At 38.0% G+C, this 23834-nt stretch overlaps 1 protein-coding gene across 2 annotated transcripts; it reads right to left on the bottom strand.

Annotated features, from left to right (window-relative positions):
• Positions 1-449: 449 nt before the first annotated feature.
• xpc (xeroderma pigmentosum, complementation group C) lies at positions 450-23368 on the bottom strand. 2 transcript variants are annotated; one of them, XM_051949358.1, is made up of 15 exons: positions 23063-23368; positions 20920-21173; positions 20844-20880; positions 20603-20699; positions 19878-19962; positions 19616-19773; positions 18456-18576; positions 18251-18340; positions 15162-15992; positions 12958-13118; positions 9345-9426; positions 8197-8328; positions 6788-6957; positions 2277-2370; positions 450-2127 (listed from the first exon to the last, which is right to left on the bottom strand). In XM_051949358.1, the coding sequence occupies exons 1-15, from the start codon at positions 23172-23174 to the stop codon at positions 1798-1800; spliced, it is 2754 nt and encodes a 917-aa protein (XP_051805318.1). In that variant the 5' UTR covers positions 23175-23368; the 3' UTR covers positions 450-1797. The 2 variants fall into 2 exon arrangements, with proteins under 2 accessions (XP_051805318.1, XP_022062008.2); XM_022206316.2 differs by having other exon boundaries at positions 20844-21173.
• Positions 23369-23834: the final 466 nt, after the last annotated feature.

Genomic DNA, 23834 nt, shown 5'->3' with positions numbered 1-23834 from the left:
GGAGAACATGCAAACTCCATGCAGAAAGATCCCAGGACAGGATGTGAACCATGGATCTTCTAGCTAACCTTCTAGCTAAACAGTGCTGACTACTGAGGCACTGTGTAGCCAGGTGCAAATCAAAATGAAAAAATTACATCGTCCCTTTTATGCATCCCTGGATTCCTGCAAACACTGACCTCCTGGTTATCTCTGTACTTGTGTCCCTGAGATCAGCACAAGTCGAATCCTTATATGGTCAAAAGATAAGGAAAAGTCCAAACGAAAATAGAATAATTGCCCTGATGAGACGTTTTACTGAGAGGCTGAGAAATTTTGAAAAAACAATTTCTCAGAGACATTCATATGACCTCACATTTGCTCTTCGTTTTCTGTATTCTAGTCTTGATCATTTTGACAGGAAAAAAACATCCAATAAAGAAAAAAATGACAGCACTCATTCTGACTGGTTCTTGTTTGACTCACTTCTACATTTATTACAAAAATACATCCCATATAAAAAAGTTATCATTTGAAATACAGTGTTCGAACACATATAAGACACTGAACGTGACATACGATACAGAAAACAGCAGGAAGAAGTGAACCTCCAGCAGTGTAGAAGACAAACAATAAAAAAAGAGGAAGACTTAATATTTTTTCTGATGAAAATGAAAACAAAAATATGCGTTTCTCGCTTTTAGGCAGTCAGGTCACATGGAGAGGAGTCTAGTCTGCAGCAATGTCTATGCTCCGTTTGGTTGTGCTTGGTGCAGTTGTTGATGCACTTGCAAGGTTGAGGAAACTGTGGAATGTGATGCATTGAAAAAAACAGTGCTGCACCTTGAAAAGACTGTGGTAGCAGCTTTGAAATGTTGAAAAGCTTTTGTTTGTTTTCAGTCACGACAAGCAATATGAGAGTTGATCAAAAAGTTGCGAGAGGGTGCCAAGAAAAATCTAAAACTGCACCTGATTTAAAATTGTCTGCATTTCTAAATGAAGTAGTCTCTTTGTGCAGCAATACGGTGCTTCGGCAAGGCTTGAATCAGTCTCTGGAAGTCCCACAACAATTAGACAAATCAAGCATGATCTACAATGAACCTCTTCAGTTGTGTCAACATGAACCATCAACTCCAATTACACTTTTGGGACGACAGAGAAGGCACACGGGAGCTATAATTTTTTCGTTGTGGACAACAACAACATTGCATGTAGCATTGCAGGATATATCACAGTCATAATCACTTGCACTGAATGTTGTCCCTAATGATGTTACATTAAAACTCTGACTTAACGGTCCGACCCTGGAGGAATAATTCCCCGATGTACAATCACATGAATGTTGAAGAAACCAACGAGCATGCTCCTGGTGCTCCAGACCTGATGCACCATGTCTGGTTTTGGAAACTGTGAGCTTCTCCACTCTTAAAACTGCTGTTTCTTCTCTTGATGGCAGCTGCAGACCTGGCTCTCGTCACCAGGCTTGACATAAAAGTTTGATCATCTCCACTGCAGACCGACACAAAATGGGACGTTTGTTCTTTGCCAAAGTCTCTAGCTTATGGAGAAATCGCACATACACACCTACTAGTAGCCTTAACAACATGTGTAACAGGTCCAGATGTTGAAAGCACAGTGTCATGTAACATCCTGACACATGCCAGTTACTGGTCGCACATGTTGCATTCACCTTCTGATCAACTGTTGTATTAGCCCGTATTGTTTGTAGTGTTGTTGGCAGTCAGTCAAGCACTTGGGGTTATCAACATGAGTTTTATCAAAACCTGCATGAAAACAGCATACTTTTAATCTCTAACCTCACAATTTCTCAAAAGGGAATAAATGCTGCTGCTGACCCCTCTTCTCTCGTTTCGTGGTCTTCTTTTTCAGTCCGCTGTCGCTCCCGCCGTCTCCTTCTGCTTGTCTGTTTTGAGGCCAGGACATTGCAAGAGTCTCAGACGCTGTTTTAGCTCCACTGCTTCCATCCTCAACCAGATCTTCATCAGACGAAAACCCGACAGTGTCGTCTCCGTGAGCGAGGGTCCCCAATCCGTGGGTCTTCTTGCCGTAGCGCTGTTTAAGCCTTTCTCTGATCAGGAGTCCCTTCACCAGCAGAGTCCAGTTGGAGATCACCCTCTTTTCTTTTTTCTGGAACGTGAAAGAAAAGAAAAGCAGATGTGGGATTTGCTTAAACTTGAACTGTCACAGCAAAATCAGTCATAACCATGGAAAGCAATGGAATTCTAATCAATAAATAATTCCGTAACAGGCTGAAAATGTTTAAAAATCACCCAGACCTCTTTCTCCTTCTGTTTCTTAAGTTCCTGTTCTTCCACCCAGGCTGCTCGGAGAACCTCCTCGTGTTCCTCACACACGATGTAGCCATCAGTCCTGAAACACACACAAAACAACATTTTCCACAACAACTGTATTTATTCTCTTTGTTCCTTCAGTAGTGGAGGAAATTACTAATGTCCTGAGAAGATTTCACAGTGTGCAGGTTTAAATGTTTGACAGAGGATTTTAAATATTCAAAACTCACCATGTAAATACTTCTAAAGCAGTAGTTTTACCCCAAATCAAGTAATGACATGAAAACTGCCTCATTGAAACAAGTTACATTTGGAAAGCAATTGATGAGCAATAAAAGCCAGTAAAACTATATATATATATATATATATATATATATATATATATATATATATATATATATATATATATATATATAGATATATATATATATATATCTCAGACTTTGCAGACAGACACTGATGAAAGTACATGAGGGCAAGTCATTATTGGAAACAATGATTTACATAAAATGTTTTGACCTTACAGCAGTTAAAAATTAGTCTAGCTGCGCTAGACCCATGTCTGAAGACGCAAGGGTCTAGGAACTTTCGACAGGGAAGGAGGCGGGCTAAAAGGTTGTCTTTCAAATCACTCTGCAGCAATTGGGTAGGTATACAACCAATCAGCGCAACGAATAGGCTGACGTAGTTCCTAGAGCGCCGGAAATCAGAGGATGCGGGAGTTTTCGGTGAAGCCTTATTTATACAGTCAATGGGTGAAGGTCAAGTATATTACAGACATGTTAACAGAAAGATTATTCAGAGTCGGTGCTGATGGAGCTCAATGATTGTAGTTGACCCTGGCAGAGAATTAAATTTGTTGCCATGGGTTGTCTAGCGCGGCTAGGCTAGTTGTTTCCGGTTGTTTCTGTCAGAATCGTCACGCCTCTGTCGTCACTTAGTTATGCCCGCCTTCTGACTCTACACTTCATGGTGATTCGTCGGCCAGTTTTAGGAGCATCCAACCTTGAGGCTTACAGAGGGTAACTAGACCCCCCCCCCCCCCGGCAGAGAATTAAATTTGTTGCCGTGGGTTGTCTAGCGCGGCTAGGCTAGTTAAAAACCCCAGTTCTGAATAAAACTGAATCAAAGAAAAAGGAATACAATGAATACTGGTGTCTAAGGCACCAAATAGACTAATTTTAGAGCAAAGCATCTTCTGTACAAACTTAAGTTGCACTTACACAAGGATTAATCAAAAAGTTCTGGGACTGTGAATGAAGCGAGCAGTAACGACATTAGTCAAAATGTCACGTGACTTCACACTAGCAATTGCAAGACCAGGATTTTACACTACCGTTCAAATGTTTGGGGTCACCCAAACAATTTTATGTTTACCATGAAAACTCACTTTTATTCATGTGCTAACATAATTGCACGAGGGTTTTCTAATCATAAATTAGCCCTTCACCACCATTAGCTAACACAATGTAGCATTAGAACACAGGAGTGATGGTTGCTAGAAATGGACTTCTTTACCCCATGTAGATATTCCATTAAAAATCAGCCGTTTCCAGCTAGAATAGTCATATGCCACATTACCAATGTCTAGATTGTATTTTTTTTATTATTTAATGTTATCTTGATTGAAAAAAATGTTTTTCTTTCAAAAATAAGAGCAGTGACCCCAAACTTTTGAATTTTAGTATATGTCAAACACCATATGTGATGAGTGTGGAATATCTTAAATTGTTTCAAAGTTGGCAACTTTTAACTAGAATTCCACATTTTAAAAGAGGAGGAAGTTATGTGGAACCAGAACTGTCTAGTGAGGTGGTAGGAAGAAGTGATCGGGTGTTGTAGATTAAAAAAACAACAACAACAAAACCAGTGTAATCGCCACATTGTTTTGAGGTGCACTAAGCACTGAAGTACCTACAAGCCAAAACATCACAGTTGAGATTATTTGTGCTGAATCGCCTCTCTCAAACACTTCAGGACATTACAGCTGAACTCTGTTTGGTAGTCCGACTCTGAGGGATTAATTCTTGGTGTGCAACCGCATGGATGAGTGTTGCATTTCTATAACTACAACAATCAGAAAATCTATAGAAAAATTCACTAAGCAAATCAGATGTACAGCAAAAAGGACTAACTTACCATGGCTAGAAATAAGAACACTGATGAAGATGCAAGACTCTGCTCTTAAGAAGTCATTAACCTCTAAACTTCAAACTAATCACTTAGTGTACAAAACCTTGAGAAATAAAGTGGAACAGGAACTATGCAAATGTAAAGTTTCTTAGTACAGTAAACTAATAAATAATGCAAGGGGTGATCACACTTCTCTATGGAAGCACTTAAACAACCTAACCAACAGAAAAACCAATCAGAAAGGAGTAAAGGAGCTTATAATCAAGGGCGAGTCGATCACTAACAATGCCTCCTTGGGAAATGCATGTAACTCATATTCTGTAGAGTCTGTGGAAAAATTAACAAAAAACTTTGACCGGCCAAATGTTTTATACCAGGGCAAAGCAATCATTTCTACAGGTTTATTTTGCATTAATGAGGTAAATGAGGAATTAGTTGCTAAGATGATAAATAAATGATCTAACTCTAAAACTGATATTTATAACATGAATACTACTTTTCTCAAAACTTACTCCAAAATATTAATAAGACCACTGACTCATCTCATTAATCTCTGTATTAGATCCTGTAAATTTCCATCTGACTGGAAAAATGTTGTCATTGTACTGGTTGGATGGGGGTAATGTTGTGGGAGCTATTTTTCTTACCTCAAAAAGGCATTTGATACTGTTAATCATACTTTGCTTTATCCAAATTGGTTTCTTTAGGCTTTTCCTCTGAGACAATAGATTGGTTTAAATCATATTTGCAGAATAGAGAACAATGTGTCAAAGTTCACCAGGACACATCCACATTTTTAAATACCCACATGGGCATTCCACAAGGGTCCATTCTTGGTCCCTTACGGTTCTGCCTTTTCAACACCAACCTGCCATTAAACTGCTCTACTGCAACATGTCAACTTTGTGCAGATGATGCAGTTCTATATACGACCGCTAAGACACCAGTACAGGCTGCAGACGTCCTGTCTTCCTGTATGGTTAAGGTCCAAGGGTGGCTTGTTCAAAATCACCTTGTATTAAACCTGGAAAAAACACTGTCTATGTGCTTCTCAGTTAGGAAATCAAACCAACAATGCTTTAAAGTTAATATACAAAATCAAGAAATCATTTTAGTGACAGAATTCAAATATCTTGGAGTCGTACTACACCCTCAACTTAAATTTAATCTCCACATAAAGAAGATATCAAAAACAGTTAAAAAAAAAAATCTGAACTGCTTTAAGTTAATCAGAAATTATATTCCTGACTAAGCAGCCCTACTGTACATGCATGCTCTGATCTTCTCCCATATCTCATACTGTCTGACAGTTTGGACTCAAGCAGCCTATTTACAATAAAGCACATAGGTTTATTATACAATCAAGCCTTGAAAATTATGGATAAAAAAAATCGGTGGCACCATTGTCATGCTTAAAAAATAATTAATAATAATTAATTATAATAATAAGATGGCAGCAGGGTCACCAGAAGCTCCACCAACAACAACTGCAAAATAGCTTACCGCAGAACTACATTTGGACAGACAGCCTTTTCAATCAAAGGCTGTTACATCTGGAACACATTACCTAATGAAATTAATAGGGTAGCAGATTGAAAAACTTTTGCTGCAAAAGTATTGGCTGAAAGAAAAATAAGAATGTACCCACCTATGACATCTATAAGGTCTGACTGACTGTGGATTGTGCCATTGTGTGTGTGTTTGTGTGTGTGTGTGTGTGTGTGTGTGGGTGGTGGGGGTTATAGGTTTTTAATGCTGTCTGTAATGTTTTTATTTGTGTTGTTGGACCTTTGACTACTTTTACTTAAAAGCCCAACCAGGGACGGGAGTTGAAAATTAGCTCAATGCTACACACTCTGTATGTAATGCATCAGTTCTATGTGTTCTATGATAATTGCATGCTCCCTGATCAAATGAAATGAATAATAAATAAATAAATGAATGTTGAAGAAAATGACAACCATGCTCCTGAAACTAGAGCTTAAAAGTTAAACTGTGAAAACTGCGGTTTCTTTCCTTGGTGGTACCTGCAGACTCTGTCACCAGAGATGGTCCGCCACATGAAGTGTTGGATCCAAATGACCAAATGTAATTGTCTTCTTTGCTCCTTTAAGGTCCATAGAGAAATTGCAAATGTGCATCTACCATATGGTCACAAAAACATGTGCATATTCACCTGACATCCTGATTTATGACAGTTACTGCTAGCACGTCATTAACAGTCTCACAACTTTGGGTCCCATCTTGTCCACTTTGAAAGCCACAGAATATTTCTAATTATGAAATGCAGCTGTTAAACCTGAGCCTAAGATGGAACATATTCATCTAATCGACTGTGTTTACATTTTTCAGTGTTGTCTTACACGGCATGTGAATATCCTCCATGGAAGTCAAATCCTGTGACTGCAGGTGCGGCATCAAGGTTCAACTTTCTGGCCACACGGTGTAGGTTGGGCAGCTGGACGTGAACACAGCCGACTGGCAACATGCAGGGTTTGAAGAGGTAGACGTTACCGTAGTCATTACGAGGAACCTGAGGGGAACATACAAAGGCAACAGGTAAACAATAACGAAATATGATGATAAGTTACATCAGTTGACTGATGGAGAATAGATCAGTTGCAGTTCTGATAATGGTTGTTGACTTTTAATATCACTGCAAATTGAACACATTTGGGTTTAGCTCGTTCAATTCTGCAAATTACCGTAAAAAGGGGGTTATAAGGGACAGCGGGGTAATAAGGGACATTTTTCCGGAAAATGTTTTAAATGAAATTCTGCGGTTTTTACCTAGATTTCTTTAAGAATTCATGGATAATTGATAAAAACAACACAAAACCGCATCCTGCTCAACATAAAAACCGCAGAATTACATTTAAAACATTTTCCGGAAAAATGTCCCTTATTACCCCACTGTCCCTTATAGCCCCGTTTTACGGTATGTATAAAGTATATAAAGAAACCTTACCAGTCAACATCTAGAATAGATTTGCAAAAACTAAAAGAAAGTATTACTTAAAAGGAACAGAAATCGTCATAAAACCAAGATTTAGGACAAAATTAATGGACCGTTGCATTTCTGTAAAGGGGGTGAATTCGTGGAACAATCAAGACCAGGAATCAATAGAATCAAAATCACAAACAAGATTTTAAAATTGAATTAAAACCAGCATATTATTCAAATACCAAGAAATGAATTGAGAGTTTCATAGCGTTTGTCATGACAGAAAACTCTGATATGACTGAGAGTGGCAGTGCAGGCCTCTCAGACATTATAGTCATTGTGCTTGTTGTTTGTTTTGGATGCTCATTGTAAACTGAGTGTTTATTATTAAGTTGCAAATTACATAAGCTTATTCTTCTCTCTGCTCCCTGCCATTCAAAAGTTGGAAAATTTTGTTTATGTATTGTACTGAATTGCTTTTTTCTTTTGTCAGTGAATGAAATAAAACTAACTAAATAATTAACTAACTAGTTTGACTAACAAGCAACATCAATACTTTGGGGTTTTTATAGCTTTAAATGTGCTCTCGGTCTGGTTTGCATCTGGCTTGATATACAAGTACAACGTTACTGACGCTGGATTTTTGGGATAAGTGCTAATGCTAACTTTTAAAGAGTAGGAAAATCTAAATATTGATATAATGGCCAAAATTCTTACTTGTATATGTTAGATATGTGAGAGTAATAGTAAGAAGGGACTGTTTTTTTTAGCAAATTAATGCTGCAATTTGTCATCTGCATCTTTATATTTGACCGTTTCACCTCGTACCTTCCCATCCACAGCTATCGGCGGCTGGTACTCTTCAGTTTGCCATTCTCCAAACAGAGGCAGGTCATTCTCCTCCTTCAGCTCAGCCATCATCCTGGCCTTACGGGAGCGATTAGAGAAGCCCTTCACCATCTTACCGGGAAACACAGAATGATGTGACAACAAATATTTTACACAAACATACATAAAACACATTTGGGGGTCACATCTTTTTTTTTTCTTCATGCTTGTGCATGCCACATTAGCTCGGTAGCTGAAAAAATGAAATGCAAGGTCATTCGAATATAGTATTTGCTGCCAGTCACTTTGTCAATATTCTCAGTTCATTGATACAATTAAGACTAAACAATTTTAATTTAATAACATCACTACTCCTTGAAGTATTCGATGCATCTGCACTCAACAAACAGCCACAAATTCCTCCGGATATTATGGTACAGCTGGCATCAACACACAAACACATTTGTCATTTTTAAGACACTGACAACAACATAGCTGTCAACAAAGTATTTTAAATATAATAAATTAGCAAAATCAGGTATTCAATCTCAATAATATGTCCAAAAATGCGGATGATGATTTTCAAATTCTCCAGCATATCTGGTGAGAGAATATATCAATCAGCACGCCTTTAGGTGAAATTTTAAATAACCCATGACATTTCTGTAACTACATGCAGGTTTCTTTTTTAACTGGAATAATTTCAGCATCTTAAGCTGTTTTGCATTTTGGACTTTCATTCCAGTGGATTTCCTTCAAATCAAAATGATTTCGCAATGTCATTTTTAAAGCTAAAACCGTCTTTGTCAGTGTTTGGAGGGAACTATCATTGAAGAGCTGTGGTTCATTTTATCATAACCTTACTGGTTATATCAACATCCATGGGCTGACTGACTACATTTCAATAGGAAGACTGTGACCACTTTCTCAGATTTTATTTTGAGGTTAAGCCTTCCTACATATGCTCCTCTTTCTCGGAAACACCAGTCATGCAAATAAATACTAATCAACTGGTCTGGCCAGAGGCTTTAGTGGGACTAAATCAAACAGGAAAAGAAACAATAGAGACACATACAAACACAGAAATAAACTACAAGAGGAGAAAAGACGAACAAAAAACAATATAAATGAAAAATATATCCTCTCACCTTGTATGGCTCCTCGCCCAGTCGGACGGTTCGTGCTTCTTTCAGCCAAGTGTCTCTGGAGTGGAGAGTGTGCACACAATCCCTACATATAAAAACATGTAAACATGACAGAAATAATGATAATGCAATTTTCATACTAAAATTCACATTTAACTCACTTACATATTGAGTTCAATGTAGAATTTAACACTTTTGCTGGTATTTAAAGAAGTACACTATATTGCCAAAAGTATTCACTCACCTGCCTTGACTCACATATGAATGTAAGTGACATCCCATTCCTAATGCATGGGGTTCAATATGACATCGGCCCACTCTTCGCAGCTTTAACAGCTTCAACTCTTCTGGGAAGGCTGTCCACAAGGTTTAGGAGTGTGTTTATGGGAATTTTTCACCATTCTTCCACAAGCGCATTTGTGAGGTCACACACTGATGTTGGACCAGGAGGCCTGGCTCTCAGTCTCCGTTCTAATTCATCCCAAAGGTGTTCTATCGGGTTGAGGTCAGGACTCTGTGGAGGCCAGTCAAGCTCATCCACACCAGACTCTGTCATCCATGTCTTTATGGACCTTGCTTTGTGCACTGGTGCACAGTCATATTGGAAGAGGAAGGGGCCAGCTCCAAACTCTTCCCACAAAGTTGGGAACATGGAATTGTCCAAAATGTCTCGGTATGCTGAAGCATTCAGAGTTCCTTTCACTGGAAATAAGGGGCCAAGCCCAGCTCCTGAAAAACAACCCCACACCATAATCCCCCTCCACCAAACTTTACACTTGGCACAATGCAGTCCGACAAGTATCGTTTTCCTGGCAACCGTCAAACCCAGACTCGTCCATCAGATTGCCAGATGGAAAAGTGAGATTGGTCACTCCAGAGAACGTGTCTCCACTGCTCTAGAGTCCAGTGGTGGCGGGCTTTACACCACTGCATCCAACGCTTTGCATTGCACTTGGTGATGTATGGTTTAGATGCAGCTGCTCGGCCATGGAACTTATTCCATGAAACTGTCTGCGCACTGTTCTTGAACTAATCTGAAGGCCACATGAACTTTGAAGGTCTGTAGTGATTGACTCTGCAGAAAGTTGGCCACCTCTTCGCACTATGCGCCTCAGGATCCGCTGACCCCGTTCCGTCAGTTTACGTGGCCGACCACTTGGTGGCTGAGTTGCTGTCGTTCCCAAACACTTCCACTTTCTTATAATACAGCTGACAGCTGACTGTGGAATATTTAGGAGCGAGGAAATGTCACCACTGGATTTGTTGCACAGATGGCATCTTATCACAGTTCCACGCTGGAATTCACTGAGCTCCTGAGAGCGAGCCATTCTTTCACAAATGTTTGTAAAAGCAGTGTGCATGCCTAGGTGCTTGATTTTATACACCTGTGGCCTTGGAAGTGACTGGAACACCTGATTCTGATTATTTGGATGGTTGAGCGAATACTTTTGGCAATATAGTGTATCTTCAATGTGGACAACAGTTCTCAAGATCAAAACTATTAAAAACACAAGCTTCAGCCATGTACAGCATCTCCTAGTGGACACTGATGCTCCCAAAAACTTAGTTTAGTTGTGTGTTAATGTTGCTTTCAAACACGAACAAGGGTATTCCTGTTTTTACAAGAGTACAGAGGGTTTTTTTAAACATCTATTTCACATAATAGTGTAAACAAGCTCTCCTTACCACACATTTGTGAATACCTCATAAATTAAGTGCTGTCATTCCAAATGTTCCAAATAGAGAAGTAACCTAAACACTTCTATAGAACAACTGGCTTACACACGTGGACAAAATTGTTGGTACCCCTCAGTTAAAGAAGGAAAAACCCACATTTCTCACTGAAATCACTTGAAACTCACAAAAGTAACAATAAATAAAAATTTATTGAAAATTAAATAATCAAAAACAGCCATTACTTTTGAATTGTTGATTAACATAATTATTTAAAAAAAAAACTAATGAAACAGGCCTGGACAAAAATGATGGTACCTCTATAAAAGATTGAAAACTATTTGACCAGAGTGACATGATTAACTCAGGTGTGTCATTTAATTGACATCACAGGTGTTTCCAAACTCATAATCAGTCAGTCTGCCTATTTAAAGGGAGACAAGTAGTCACCCTGCTGTTTGGTGAAAAGGTGTGTACCACACTGAACATGGACAACAGAAAGCGAAGGAGAGAATTGTCCCAGGACATCCGAAAAAAAATTATAGACAAACATCTTAAAGGTAAAGGCTATAAGACCATCTCTAAACAGCTTGAAGTTCCTGTGACAACAGTGGCTCATATTATTCAGAAGTTCAAGACCCACGGGACAGTAGCCAACCTCCCTGGACGTGGCCGCAAGAGGAAAATTGATGACAAATTGAAGAGACGGATCGTTGGAATTGTATCCAAAGAGCCCAGAGCAACCTCCAAAGAAATTAAAGGTGAACTCCAAGGCCAAGGTACATCAGTGTCAGATCGCACCATTCGTCGTTGTTTGAGCCAAAGTGGACTTCATGGGAGACGACCAAGGAGGACACCACTGCTGAAAAAAACTCATAAAAAAGCGAGACTGGAATTTGCAAAAATGCATGTTGACAAGCCACAAAGCTTCTGGGAGAATGTCCTTTGGACAGATGAGACCAAACTGGAGCTTTTTGGTAAGGCACATCAACTCTATGTTCATAGACTCAAAAACCAAGCATACGAAGAAAAGAACACTGTCCCTACGGTGAAACATGGAGGAGGCTCAGTAATGTTTTGGGGCTGCTTTGCTGCATCTGGCACAGGGTGTCTTGAAAGTGTGCAAGGTACGATGAAATCTGAAGACTATCAAGGCATTCTGGAGAGAAATGTGCTGCCTAGTGTCAGAAAGCTTGGTCTCAGTCGCAGGTCATGGGTCTTCCAACAGGACAACGATCCAAAACACACAGCCAAAAACACCCAAGAATGGCTGAGAGAAAAGCGTTGGACTATTCTAAAGTGGACTTCTATGAGCCCAGATCTGAATCCCATTGAACATATGTGGAAGGAGCTGAAACATGCCATTTGGAGAAGACACCCATCAAACCTGAGACAACTGGAGCTGTTTGCTCATGAGGAGTGGGCCAAAATACCTGTTGACAGCTGCAGAACGCTCATTGACAAATACAGAAATCGTTTAATTGCAGTGATTGCCTCAAAAGGTTGTGCAACAAAATATTAAGTTATGGGTACCATCATTTTTGTCCAGCCCTATTTCATTAGTTTGTTTTTTTAAATAATTATGTTAATCAACAATTCAAAAGTGATGGCTGATTTTGATTATTTAATTTTCAATACATTTTTATTTATTGTTACTTTTGTGAGTTTCAAGTGATTTCAGTGAGAATTGTGGGTTTTTCCTTCTTTAACTGAGGGGTACCAACAATTTTGTCCACGTGTGTATGTTTAAAGGATTATTAGATTTTGAAGGTTGTCAAGACATTCAAACTTCCAAATCAAGCCATTAAACTGAGTCAAAACTTGACCAGAAATCCAAGACTTGCAACTTTCTCATTTACAGTGGAAACAAACTAGATTAAGAAATTAGACTATAAGAAAGCATGACATGTAAGAGAATAAATGAAAATGCATCACCACTGACCGTGAGTATACTGGCTCTCCTCTGCAGTATCCCAGTGTGGTGGCAGTGGGAGGATAGATGGCTTCATACTTCAGCAAGTGTCTCTTTAAGGCATACAGCGGGTGGTTCTTATACTCCCCTATAGAGATCGGTAGGGGTTTGTTCAGGAGCTTATTCTGGAGCTGGGTGGGCGAAATGGGAAAAACACAGTGTGGGAAAGAAAGTCATTTCTTTGCATGCTTTGGATTAGACTTGGGTGGGATACTTCAGGAGGCATTTTTGCCCACTGTTACTGACGTAAGACAAAATTTATACAGTGACTACTTAGCTATGAAGACAGGATTAAATTATCAAAAAAGTATACAAAAAAGTAGAATCTCATATACAGGGATGGTAGATCTGTTCACAATGCCCTGCTTATACTTGAATTTGGGAAATAAGCATTAAACAGACTCAGAAAAAGGAAAAAGAATCAGTTGAAGCTCATGTCACTGATACTAGAGACATATTTGTCATTTGTAACACTGTGTAATTAAAATTGATACTACTGCGACCACTAACTTGCAACAGCGGGACAGTATGTATGTGCAGCTTCCAATTTCTGCAGGCATAGTGCACGAAGAAGCTGCTTTTTACTTCTTTCACAAGAAACTTTAGCTTTCCTGGTGAATAAAGAAAGTCCACAGACACTACAAAGCCTGTCTGTTAAAGATCTAAGAGCTTAGTAGCAAACAGTGTCTACCTTGGCAGAGCATTTCAGCCACAGAATTGTTCAAAGGATTGAGAGAGCGATGACAAATGTGACAGATAGTTACATCTTGCCCTTAAGTATAAATCAAACTAGTACACTGCATGTTGCCACAATCCACTTTTTTCACTATCAAGGTTTGACGAGCCAGTTAAAGGCAAAGATAACTGTTTATTTTGACTTTATTTTTTAGCTAACTTACCAATGTGGCAAACAGTATCTAACACCAACTTGCCAGCTACTAAAAATTCAGCACTTACGCAGATTAACAACACAGCTTCTAAATGATCAACTTAAATGTTGCAGAATGAGTGAAAAAGGATGATCAAAAAGTGCACTAAAGCCCTGCTCCTACTTACAAGGGTTTAACCGTCGGACATTTTCCAATATTTTTCCTGACATTTCTAGTTTTTGCAGTTGTATCCTTCCTTTCAGAAGTTAAATATAATAGGACCAAAAGCATAATTTCAGTATCATGACAACAATTGGTAGAGGTAAAATGTATACTACCATTCAAAAGTTTGGGGTCACGATAAAATGTCCTTATTTTGGATGGAAAAGCTTTTTTTATATATATATAATTTATTGAAGATAGCATTAAATGAATCAGCAATCTAGTATAGACATTGTTAATGTGGTAAATGACTATTCCGGGTAGAAACGGTTGATTTTTATTGGAATATCTCTACAGGGGTACAGAAGAAAATTTTCAGCAACCATCACTCCTGTGTTAGCTAATGGTGTTGAAAGGCTCATTGATGATTAGAAAACCGCTGTGCAATTATGTTAGCAAATGAATAAAAGTGTGAGTTTTCATGGAAAACACGACATCGCCTGGGTGACCCCAAATTTTGGTACTTCAACTCAATCAGAGCAACTTTAAATAAAATGGAGATATTTTAACTAATTTTAGAGCAACTTTAATATGGAGTAACTTTAATTAATACTATCAATTTTAGCTAAAATAGGGCAAATTTTGCTAATACAGAGCAACTTTAACTAATATAGAGCAACTTTAATTCGTTTAGAGCAACTTTAACTACTATGGAGCAACTTTAACTCATTTTAGAGCAAGTTAAAATAATATTGAGCAACTTTAACGACTAATATCAACTTTAGCTAAAATAGGGCAACTTTAGCTAATGCAGAGCAACTTTAATAAAGAGCAACTTTAACTAATAATAACAACTTTAGCTAAAATAGGGCATCATTAGCTAATATAGAGCAACTTTAATTCATTTAGAGCAATTTTAACTAATATGGAGCAATTTCAATTCATTTAGAACAACTATAATTAATAAAGAGCAACTTTAACTAATATAGAGCAACTGTAACTCCTTCAGAGCAACTTTAACTATTATAGACCAATTATAACTCAATTCAAGTGTGAGTTTTCATAAAAAAAACATGAAATTGTCTGGGTGAACGCACACTTTTGAACAGTACTGTATATCTATAAAGTAAATCCTGGACTCACCTCCTTCTCCTCTTTAATGTCCCTCTCATCTTCAGGTCCTAAGAAAGGCTCCAGCGTTTCCTCCCACCACTCATCATCAATCCGCCTCTTCCTGGATGATGTCATCCAGGTGGGGTCGTACTTCCTCCCCAAGTCCTTCAGGAAGCCGTCCCCGTCCACTGACACCACATATGTCACTGGAGCTGTTGCATTCTGAGAGCAGAGGTGAGGCATCCCAACACCTTTCTCCACATGTACACAAACCCAGGATGACGTTTTCTCCAGATACACCTCCAACCACTCATCCACTCCAGGCCCTTCCTTCTTTTTCCCATTTCTTTTCTTTGTTCCGTTGCTCACTATTCCTTCATCATCATCATCATCATCATCCTCCTGCTCATCTTTTATCTGTTTTTTCCCTTCTCCACTCTTTCTCTTTGGAACTACAGTGTCTTTGCTGTTTTTCCCTTTAACCTCACTCTTCCTTTTCATCTTCTTCGCCTTTGTAGATTTAGCCCCTCTCTCTGAATCCTCACTGTCTTCCTCGCTGGTTGCTTGAAATTCTTCATCGCTGAGCCTCTCCTCCTCATCACCATCCCTGTCACTGTTGCTCTCCTCCTTGTAGTTGACCTTAGAGGCGACTCTGCGGCGTTTTGAGTTCTTAGGCTTCTGCCCTCCTGATGACACAGACTTCTCTTCTTCCTCATCCTCCTTTTCTTTTCTCTTGGCTTTCTTTCCTGCTTTGATTTTCCCCCCTTCAGCTGGTCTTTTGGTGCCAGGAGAGACCTTTGGGGAGGTACTCTTTGACATTTCCTGGCTCTTTTTTGGGGGAGACGTTACAGCCGCTTTGCCCTAAAGAAATGACAGATATATTCAAAATGATTTTATCTGTAAAAATGGAAGACCTTAACTTGAACCTCAAAACCTGCCGATGGGCTTGAAAGGCATGTTGTCTTTTAAAAAAATGCCAAAATTACACCATTTATCAGAGCCAGAAACTGCAAAAACAGAGAATATTAGACTTTTCAACCGTCTTTGATCTGCCACGTGCAATTCAGTCGAGAAAAATAATCAAATGCAAGCTTAAAATAATGAGATTTCATCTAAATTCTTTTATTCAACATGACTAATTTAAAAATGTGCCAAAATTATAGCATTTGCTCGAATCATATTCTGTAGAAAAAAAATCCTAAAAATTCTGTGCTCCGCAAACGAGACAGAATTTGTGACTTAGCTGCAATCAACAGTCACAGGACAAAAATTCTGAAGCTTTTTGGTTGAACTGCATTCCAAAATGTAAACAGTGAAATATCTCGTCCAGAGTCACCATTCTTCCCCTGTATTAGCAAACAACTGTGGGCACTTTGAAAAATGTTACACATGTTGATTCCAAGTTTTTCCAACTTTTATTAAACAATTTCAGTTTGAGTTATTTCTTTATTTTAAATTATGGCACCAAAAAATAATAATCAAATAATACATAGTTGCATTATTTTACTGAGCAGAAATACTGTATGTAAAAGCAACAATATGTAAAAATTTGGCAGAACGTTGGAAATTGCGCTACAAATGTTTTTGCAGTTTGACACAAAAGCTCAGGGGGTGGAAAGTGGTGAAACAGATCTATTAACCTTTTAAAAATTACAAATAAATACAATAGACAGACAGACAGGAGACATAAGATAAAATTTTATTAATCTCAAAGGAAATTGCAGATGTCAGATTGAGATAGACAGACAGACAGACAGATAGATGTAATTTTCTGAATAGTTGAACACTATGGTTTTGAAATCAGTTTCATATGTATTATCTCCAATTTCAATTACATAACTTCCACAGTGGCATGTTTCCTTAAAAGGAATAATCAGACATATAAAACTACAAAGTATCTTGATTTTGTCTAATTACTGCACAAACATTAAAACAATCCCTTTGAAGATAAAGCACTTTAGGAATTTCCTCTATGCTCTCACCTTAATTGGTCATTTCAGGTTAAGCAGATTAACGAGGTTTAGCCTCCTGTCACACTGACGAACACACCTGTGCTGTCAGCTGCAGCATGTTTGTTAACACTGCTGGCTTAGCTGCTGCTGCCAGTACCATCTTTCTGCATTGAGCTTTCCTTTGATAATAGCCAACCCAAACCCACAGTGTTTGAATTCAATTAACTGTATTATGATTTATAATTAGTTTAGTTCATCCTCGTTCAGAGGAAAAGATAGAGAATGGGACAGACGCAGAAAAAAGAGCACTTCACCTGATGTCCTGTGAACTTACTCACATAATCACAGCCCACATTGGGTTTCTGATTTGACTATATAGATGCACGTAGCCTCCTACTAAAACGGTTAACAAATACACTCCCGTTCAAAAGTTTGGGGTCACCCAGACAATTTCACATTTTCCATAAAAATCCACACTTTTATTCATGTGCTAACGTAGTTACACAAGGGTTTTTTAATCATCAATTAGCCTTTCTATACCATTAGCTAACACAATGTAGCATTAGAACACAGGAGTGATGGTTGCTGGAAATGTTCCTCTGTACCCCTATGGAGATATTCCATTAAAAATCAGCCGTTTCCAGCTAGAACAGTCATTTACCATATGAACAATATCTAGACTGAATTTCTGATTCATTTAAGAAAAAAATGTAAGCAGTAAAATATTTACAGCATGCAGAGCCACAATTCTTTTTCAGTATTAGAGTCAAATGTGGTCACTTAGAATAATACAGAACATACTGATTCGCTTTTTAAAATTTTCTAAAATAAATGGTCAAAGGAAACCACTTTAATTTTTCCTTTTTTATGGTTTATGGCAGCAGAGCTTTTGGATTTTTTGAGTTCTCTATCCTTCTAGCCACGGTTGTGCTGTTTCTATAGAGGTACAAGATTTTGTTTTGCAGTAAAAGTATAGAGATCTGACAGTAAATTAGGTAATCAGAGTGTTTCCTTACAGTTTTTAGTTGTCTACCGCCTTACTTGATGTTGATTTTTTATTTGTGACTCCTGCAATTCTCTTTATATTAAAATACAGCTATTTTCCTAGCATAGCTCCTGTAATGACATCAGCAGTCTCTACAGGGATGAATAACAAACTGTCTGTACCTTGGCTGATGGAGGTTTGAGAGGAATCGGCTGCAAAGACAAAACCAAACGGCAGAAGAGCTGCAGAGACCTCAGGATCAACAGGAAAAGCTGAAGGAAACACAAAACACACAGTTATGTAATTATTTATGTTTCTTCTGGACATGTAACGAAAGTCTGTTTTCCCTTTCAGTAAAATAAACCAGTCTTTGGCCAAAATACCAACATGAGTCAACTCCTGGTGGTTTCTGGCTGAGAAGCTGGCTAGCCGCCTCTCCAGGAGGACCCGGAGGTCCAGACGCTCCTCATTGGGAAGACTGGCGTTCAGGGTGAAAGTCTGTCTGAACCTGGTAGGCACAAAGAAATTAACAAGGAAACGATACGGTGCTGATTAGGCCAAGGCAAAATGTTTGATTAGATGATTAAACCATCAGACAATATCACATCACCCCAAACCTGGGTTCTCTTTACTGTGTCCCTGCCCATTTTAGAAGAGGTATTTAAGATTTTATTGCATGCATTTATTGATTTTATTACTTTTAAAGCTGTCAGGGCCCAGCCATAAGCTATAAATCAGAAAGGTTACATATGAGACAGTTCACAGGCTTAGATGTGGTGTTGTCTATTATATTTATCTATTCTATTCTTTATACTCCCTTTTTTAAACGCATTTCCTTTTTTACCTTTTTAAAATATATATATATATTATTATTAGTATTTTTCACAAAATGTTACATTGTATCAATTTTTTATTAGTTTTTTTTTTTTTACATAGACTTCAATTTTTTTAAAAAGATTGTAAATATTTTTAAAAGATTTTCATTTTTAATTTTATTTAGTGATCATTATAGAATTACTGTTTGGGGATCAGTACAGTATTCCTATTCTCTTCTGTTTCTAATCTTGTTTTTATGCTTTTAATTTGTACTTTCTTTTATTCTACTTGTGCTTTTTCTTTAATTTAATACTGCATATTTGGGGCTTTTATTATGTTATTTCTCTTTCCATTGGTGTTTGTTGTATCCATCTATATTGTGGAAAACTTTTACTGTGTTTAACTCTCCTCCAGTTTTGCTTTTCTGGTCTTTTTCCTTTCTTTTTGGCTTGACTATTGTCTTCCTGAGTATATTTCTTTTTGGCCTGCACTTGGTAAACTCTGTAAAAAGGTGTATAAATGAATAATATTAGCATTATTATTAAAGTCTGGATTGAAGCCACTAGCCTCTCTGTGGTTGCTATGAACTTGCTATTGATTAGATGTGAAGTTTCAGTTGCTTCAGGTCAAATTTAAGGGCACTTTCACTGTCTCTCACGAAAAATGTCACTAATTTGTTTATTTTGAGATAAGTAACGTCAGGCACCACTACACAGTTTACATTCACACACCATTTGAGCAGCAGAGAGAGGTAGCTCAGGTCAACGCGTCCCTTTTCAACATTGCTGTATTGGGATGGCAGCAGGGACAAAGTGATAGCCAGCAGGTCCGGTTCACTGCACAGTCTGTTGCGAAACATCCCGCTGGCTATCAGGCACATGAGGTGGACCTGAGAGACCAATCAGAGGTTAGAAAAGAGCCAAAATCCCACAGTACTGACAAATCAGACGTACGACTGAAAAGCATCACACAGGAAAAGACGTGTGTTTTCACCTTGTGTGTGTCTATCCACACGTCCTTCTTGTATCGGTTCATCATCCGCCTCAGGTAGGTCTCAAACTCTGCCTGCCTCTTCTGCCTGGAAAATCAGAAATAAGGATTATTAAGGTTAAACAGAGAGACAAATATTATAGAAAATTAACATTATAGAATGGACTGATAACACAGCTGCTGTGGCTGCTGCGTAAACAATCAGATTGTAAATTTAATTCTTGCATCAGTTTTGATGCGAATTTCACTTTTACCACTGTAGTTGCAGGACAGAACATGAAAACCAGGATATTCAATTATTTGTTTATTTTTCTGTATTACACACATAGACGAGATGGAAAAAGGTTTTGCTGAAACAGAAATAACTTAAAATCATAAAATCTGCTCTTGAAATCTCTAAAACTGAATTAATTAAAATATTTTGAGGATCCCCACAGAAAAAGATGCTATTTCATGCATGGATTTACAGTAATTTATTTATTTAATCAGTCATATCAGTTACAAAAAACATCCTCCATTACATATTATGTGGATTTTACTGTATAACTGTTTGTCCTGTCCTCATACTTTAATATTGTTTTTATACTTTTTTAATTCTAAAACTGATTTTCCTTACAATAATCATTTTGTAAATAGAAAATGAGAAATTATAGACATAAATACTGCTGAAAATGATCTGTCACATCTATATATTCAACTAGTATAAATTCTAACACATATTTACTGACCTCTTTCTGACTTCTGGGGTCTCGATCTCTATTTCTACTGGCTGAGAGGGAAGGACGGGTTCAGGGGGTTCAGCTGGTCCCAGCGGTTCAGCCAGTTCTGATCGACACAAACATACAAAGTTTTCATTTTTGTTTACCATCGTACTCTCAACAAGCTACAGCCTTTCTGAAAATCATGTTTCACCAACTTTCTCACTGTAGCATACAAAAATAAAAAGCATTTTACAAATCTCTCACATGCCTTCCACTTCCTCCCAGTCATCCTCCTCCTCCTCCTCCTCCTCCTCCTCCTCCTCCTCCTCCTCCTCCTCCTCCTCTTCCTCTTCTTCTTTCTCAGGCTTCTTGGCACTCTTTTTAAACATCGGTGGTGGCGGTGACGTCTCCATGTCAAAGTCCTCCTCACTATCAATCTCCTCCTTCACTGGTGACTGGAAGTATTTACTGGTTTTGACAGCAGAGCTAGTGCTGGATTTGGAAGACGAGGTTTGTCCCAGTGCTTGCTTTGAAGACAACCGTCGTTTAGGTTTGACCTTCCTCTCAAGCTTTTCCTCTTTCTCTGCAATGACATTATCTAGAAAGCCACACAGAAAGAAATTTCCTTTTAAAGCTGCTGTGTTTGACTTATAATTAAGACAGCATTTTACTTTTCTGACAGATAGTTAAAATCCTTGTAATTTACAGCTGCTATCTATGAACTTCAACCATGTTAATGCAACAGAGAAGCATAGTCACGATAAACAAAAGAACAACTAGATTTGCCTTTCTTTGTGAGGCTGACAGCACTGCATTTATATTGTGAGCTTGTTTTTTGAGAGGCAAATTGTTCAAAACAAATAAATGAGTTTCCGGAGAGGAAAAGGATACTTATGTGAATTATATCCACAGTTGAGGCATCATTTGTGGCAAAACATAAAAAGGAATAAAAAGACAAAGCGCACTGCTCATACAATAGGTAGACTACAAAGAGAACATTTGAGTTGTGCAAATGTGCATTTAAAACCGAGACATGAGCACAGAAAAATACTTAAGACAAAACAGCAAAGTGAGACAAGTCTGAAAAACAAATAGAGCTGCAGGATTAGTACACACAAATATGACATGTTACTAATGGCTGAGAATGATGCAACCTGTGTTTAAAAAAGAAAAGAAACAGGAGCTATTCACAAAGTAGGTTTGTGTTTTTAAGAAGTGGAGCACAGATGTGATCACAGCCTGCAGATCCGCACCAGTAACCATGCATAGCATCCATCCTTGCACTTGCACACTGGAGGTTCGTGCAGTGTCTTTTTGTGCCAAACAGCTACAAGTCAAAAATATTGACATCTTTTGCATTTTTAACCACTAAGGACAGACAAAAACAAACACAAGATATTAAGGTTGAAAAAAGAAAAAAATATTGTTGGAATCCTATTGCGGCGTGACATTTTTCCATGTTACCATTTCACTAAAACAGCATACTTACACGCAGGGACTTATCAAATGTAATCAAGCAGAAGTTTTTCCAAACAGAATGGCTGATGTTACAGTCATCTGGTAATGTGGAGCCTTCACTGTCAATATAATGTCTGTCTGCTCTGTAAATCAGTCATAATTTTACGAACATAATATTTTAGCATGCTGTATTTAGCAATTGCTAAATGGTAAATGTAGCTTGGGGAAAGAAATAATTTGAAAAAAGATAAACATTTGCAAAATAAAATGGTACATTTAAAAAAAGGTTGGAAACAAGGTTCAACTTTTTTATTATTATTTATGGTACCATAATGTTAATGTGTACAAAAAATCTAATTATGCATAGCTGTACAATTTTAATGAGCCAAAATACTGTATTTTGAAGCAACAAGATCTGAAAATTTAGTACAACATTGTAAACTGTGCTTCTGCCCTTTCACTGGGAAGATTTTCGAGTTTGACATAAGAGCTCAGGAGGTAAATTGCAATTTCCATAAGGCATAAAGGAAAAACTGAAATAAATATAGTAACCTTTTAGATAGATAGATCAATAGATAGATTCTTGATCCCTGCAGGGAAATTGCAGTGCTGCAGCAGTTAATCTATTACTAAACACACAAGATTTAGAATACGATAAGATAGCGCAAATCAAAGAACAATGGGAAATAAAAAGTTCAGTGTGCAAAGTCCACAGAAGAAAAATCTGCCCTCATGGCACCTGCAGCATTACTGCAGCGGAGCAACTATGTAAATCGTTTTTGTAGGGTTTTAACCCCCTTCAAATTAAATTAATTAGGTAAATTCATACCATAAATAACACTTACCCTTAATATGCAAAGCTATGTTTATTCGTAATGCTAATCTTGTCTATCTGTTAGAAAGCAATTTGACTCAGCTACTGTTGTGTGCAGATTTAACATTGATTTGACTGTCTGTTCGTTGAGACAGATGAGATTTTACATTCATAATAAATAAATCTCCAATCAGATTTGTTGTGATATTTCCTACCTGCATCTTTCTTCTTCGCTCTCCGTTTTGCTGCGTTGCTCTTCGCCTTCAGCTCCTGCTTCGGTTTCCTTTTATCGGCCGCTGTTTCTTGGCTCTGTCTGCGCTTCGCCATGTTTTCTGGGAAACTTCTTAAAATCAAAAACTGTTTGTAAGGATGTCTAGAGGAGGCTCGATTCCTTATCTGTCCATGTGGTGTTGTATAAGGGCCTGGAAGCACCGGTTACCCAACATTTCTCTCTGGAGTTTTCATAATAGACGTAGCAGCTCTCTGTTTGGAGGCCGGGCTCTGACGACACTTCCGCTTTTTGCTTCTTCTTCTTCGCCACTCAAATTTCAGCAGTACCGAAAGGCCAAACTGTTTATTATTATTATTATTATTGTTGTTGTTGTTGTCGTCGTCGTCGTCGTCGTCGTTGTTTTATATTATATTATATTATTGATTATTCCATCCATCCATCCTCTATACACCGCTTTATCCTCACTCGGGTCGCGGGGGGTGCTGGAGCGTATCTCAGCTGACTCGGGCGAAGGCAGGGAACACCCTGGACAGGTCGATTATTGATTAAAGTAAATCTGTCACAACACACAAAATTAAATTAAGCATTGTGGTGCTACAGAAATGCTACAAATCATATTCTTGAGTCTATAAAAAGCATTAATCTCCCTTTAAAGTTTCCCCTTTTACTGTTTTTCATATATGAAATTGTAGTCAATATAATTTTGTTTTCTCTGACAAAAAGTTACCCCCAAAAAACACTCTTTCATGTCAAAG

This window comes from Acanthochromis polyacanthus, chromosome 6, assembly GCF_021347895.1.
Source record: "Acanthochromis polyacanthus isolate Apoly-LR-REF ecotype Palm Island chromosome 6, KAUST_Apoly_ChrSc, whole genome shotgun sequence".
NCBI classification, from domain to species: Eukaryota; Metazoa; Chordata; class Actinopteri; family Pomacentridae; genus Acanthochromis; species Acanthochromis polyacanthus.
This window is presented reverse-complemented; position numbering and strand designations above follow the sequence as displayed.

Bases quoted from the DNA above. Each gene is read 5' to 3' on its own strand.
- xpc (XM_022206316.2), bottom strand. From the start codon at position 23,174: ATGGCGAAGCGCAGACAGAGCCAAGAAACAGCGGCCGATAAAAGGAAA. The intron at 20,700-20,843 runs GCATGTGAGAGA...TGTGTCGATCAG, and splicing joins TGACTGGGAGGAAGTGGAAG to AACTGGCTGAACCGCTGGGA. The intron at 15,993-18,250 runs GTACAGACAGTT...TCATTTCTTTAG, and splicing joins TCAAACCTCCATCAGCCAAG to GGCAAAGCGGCTGTAACGTC.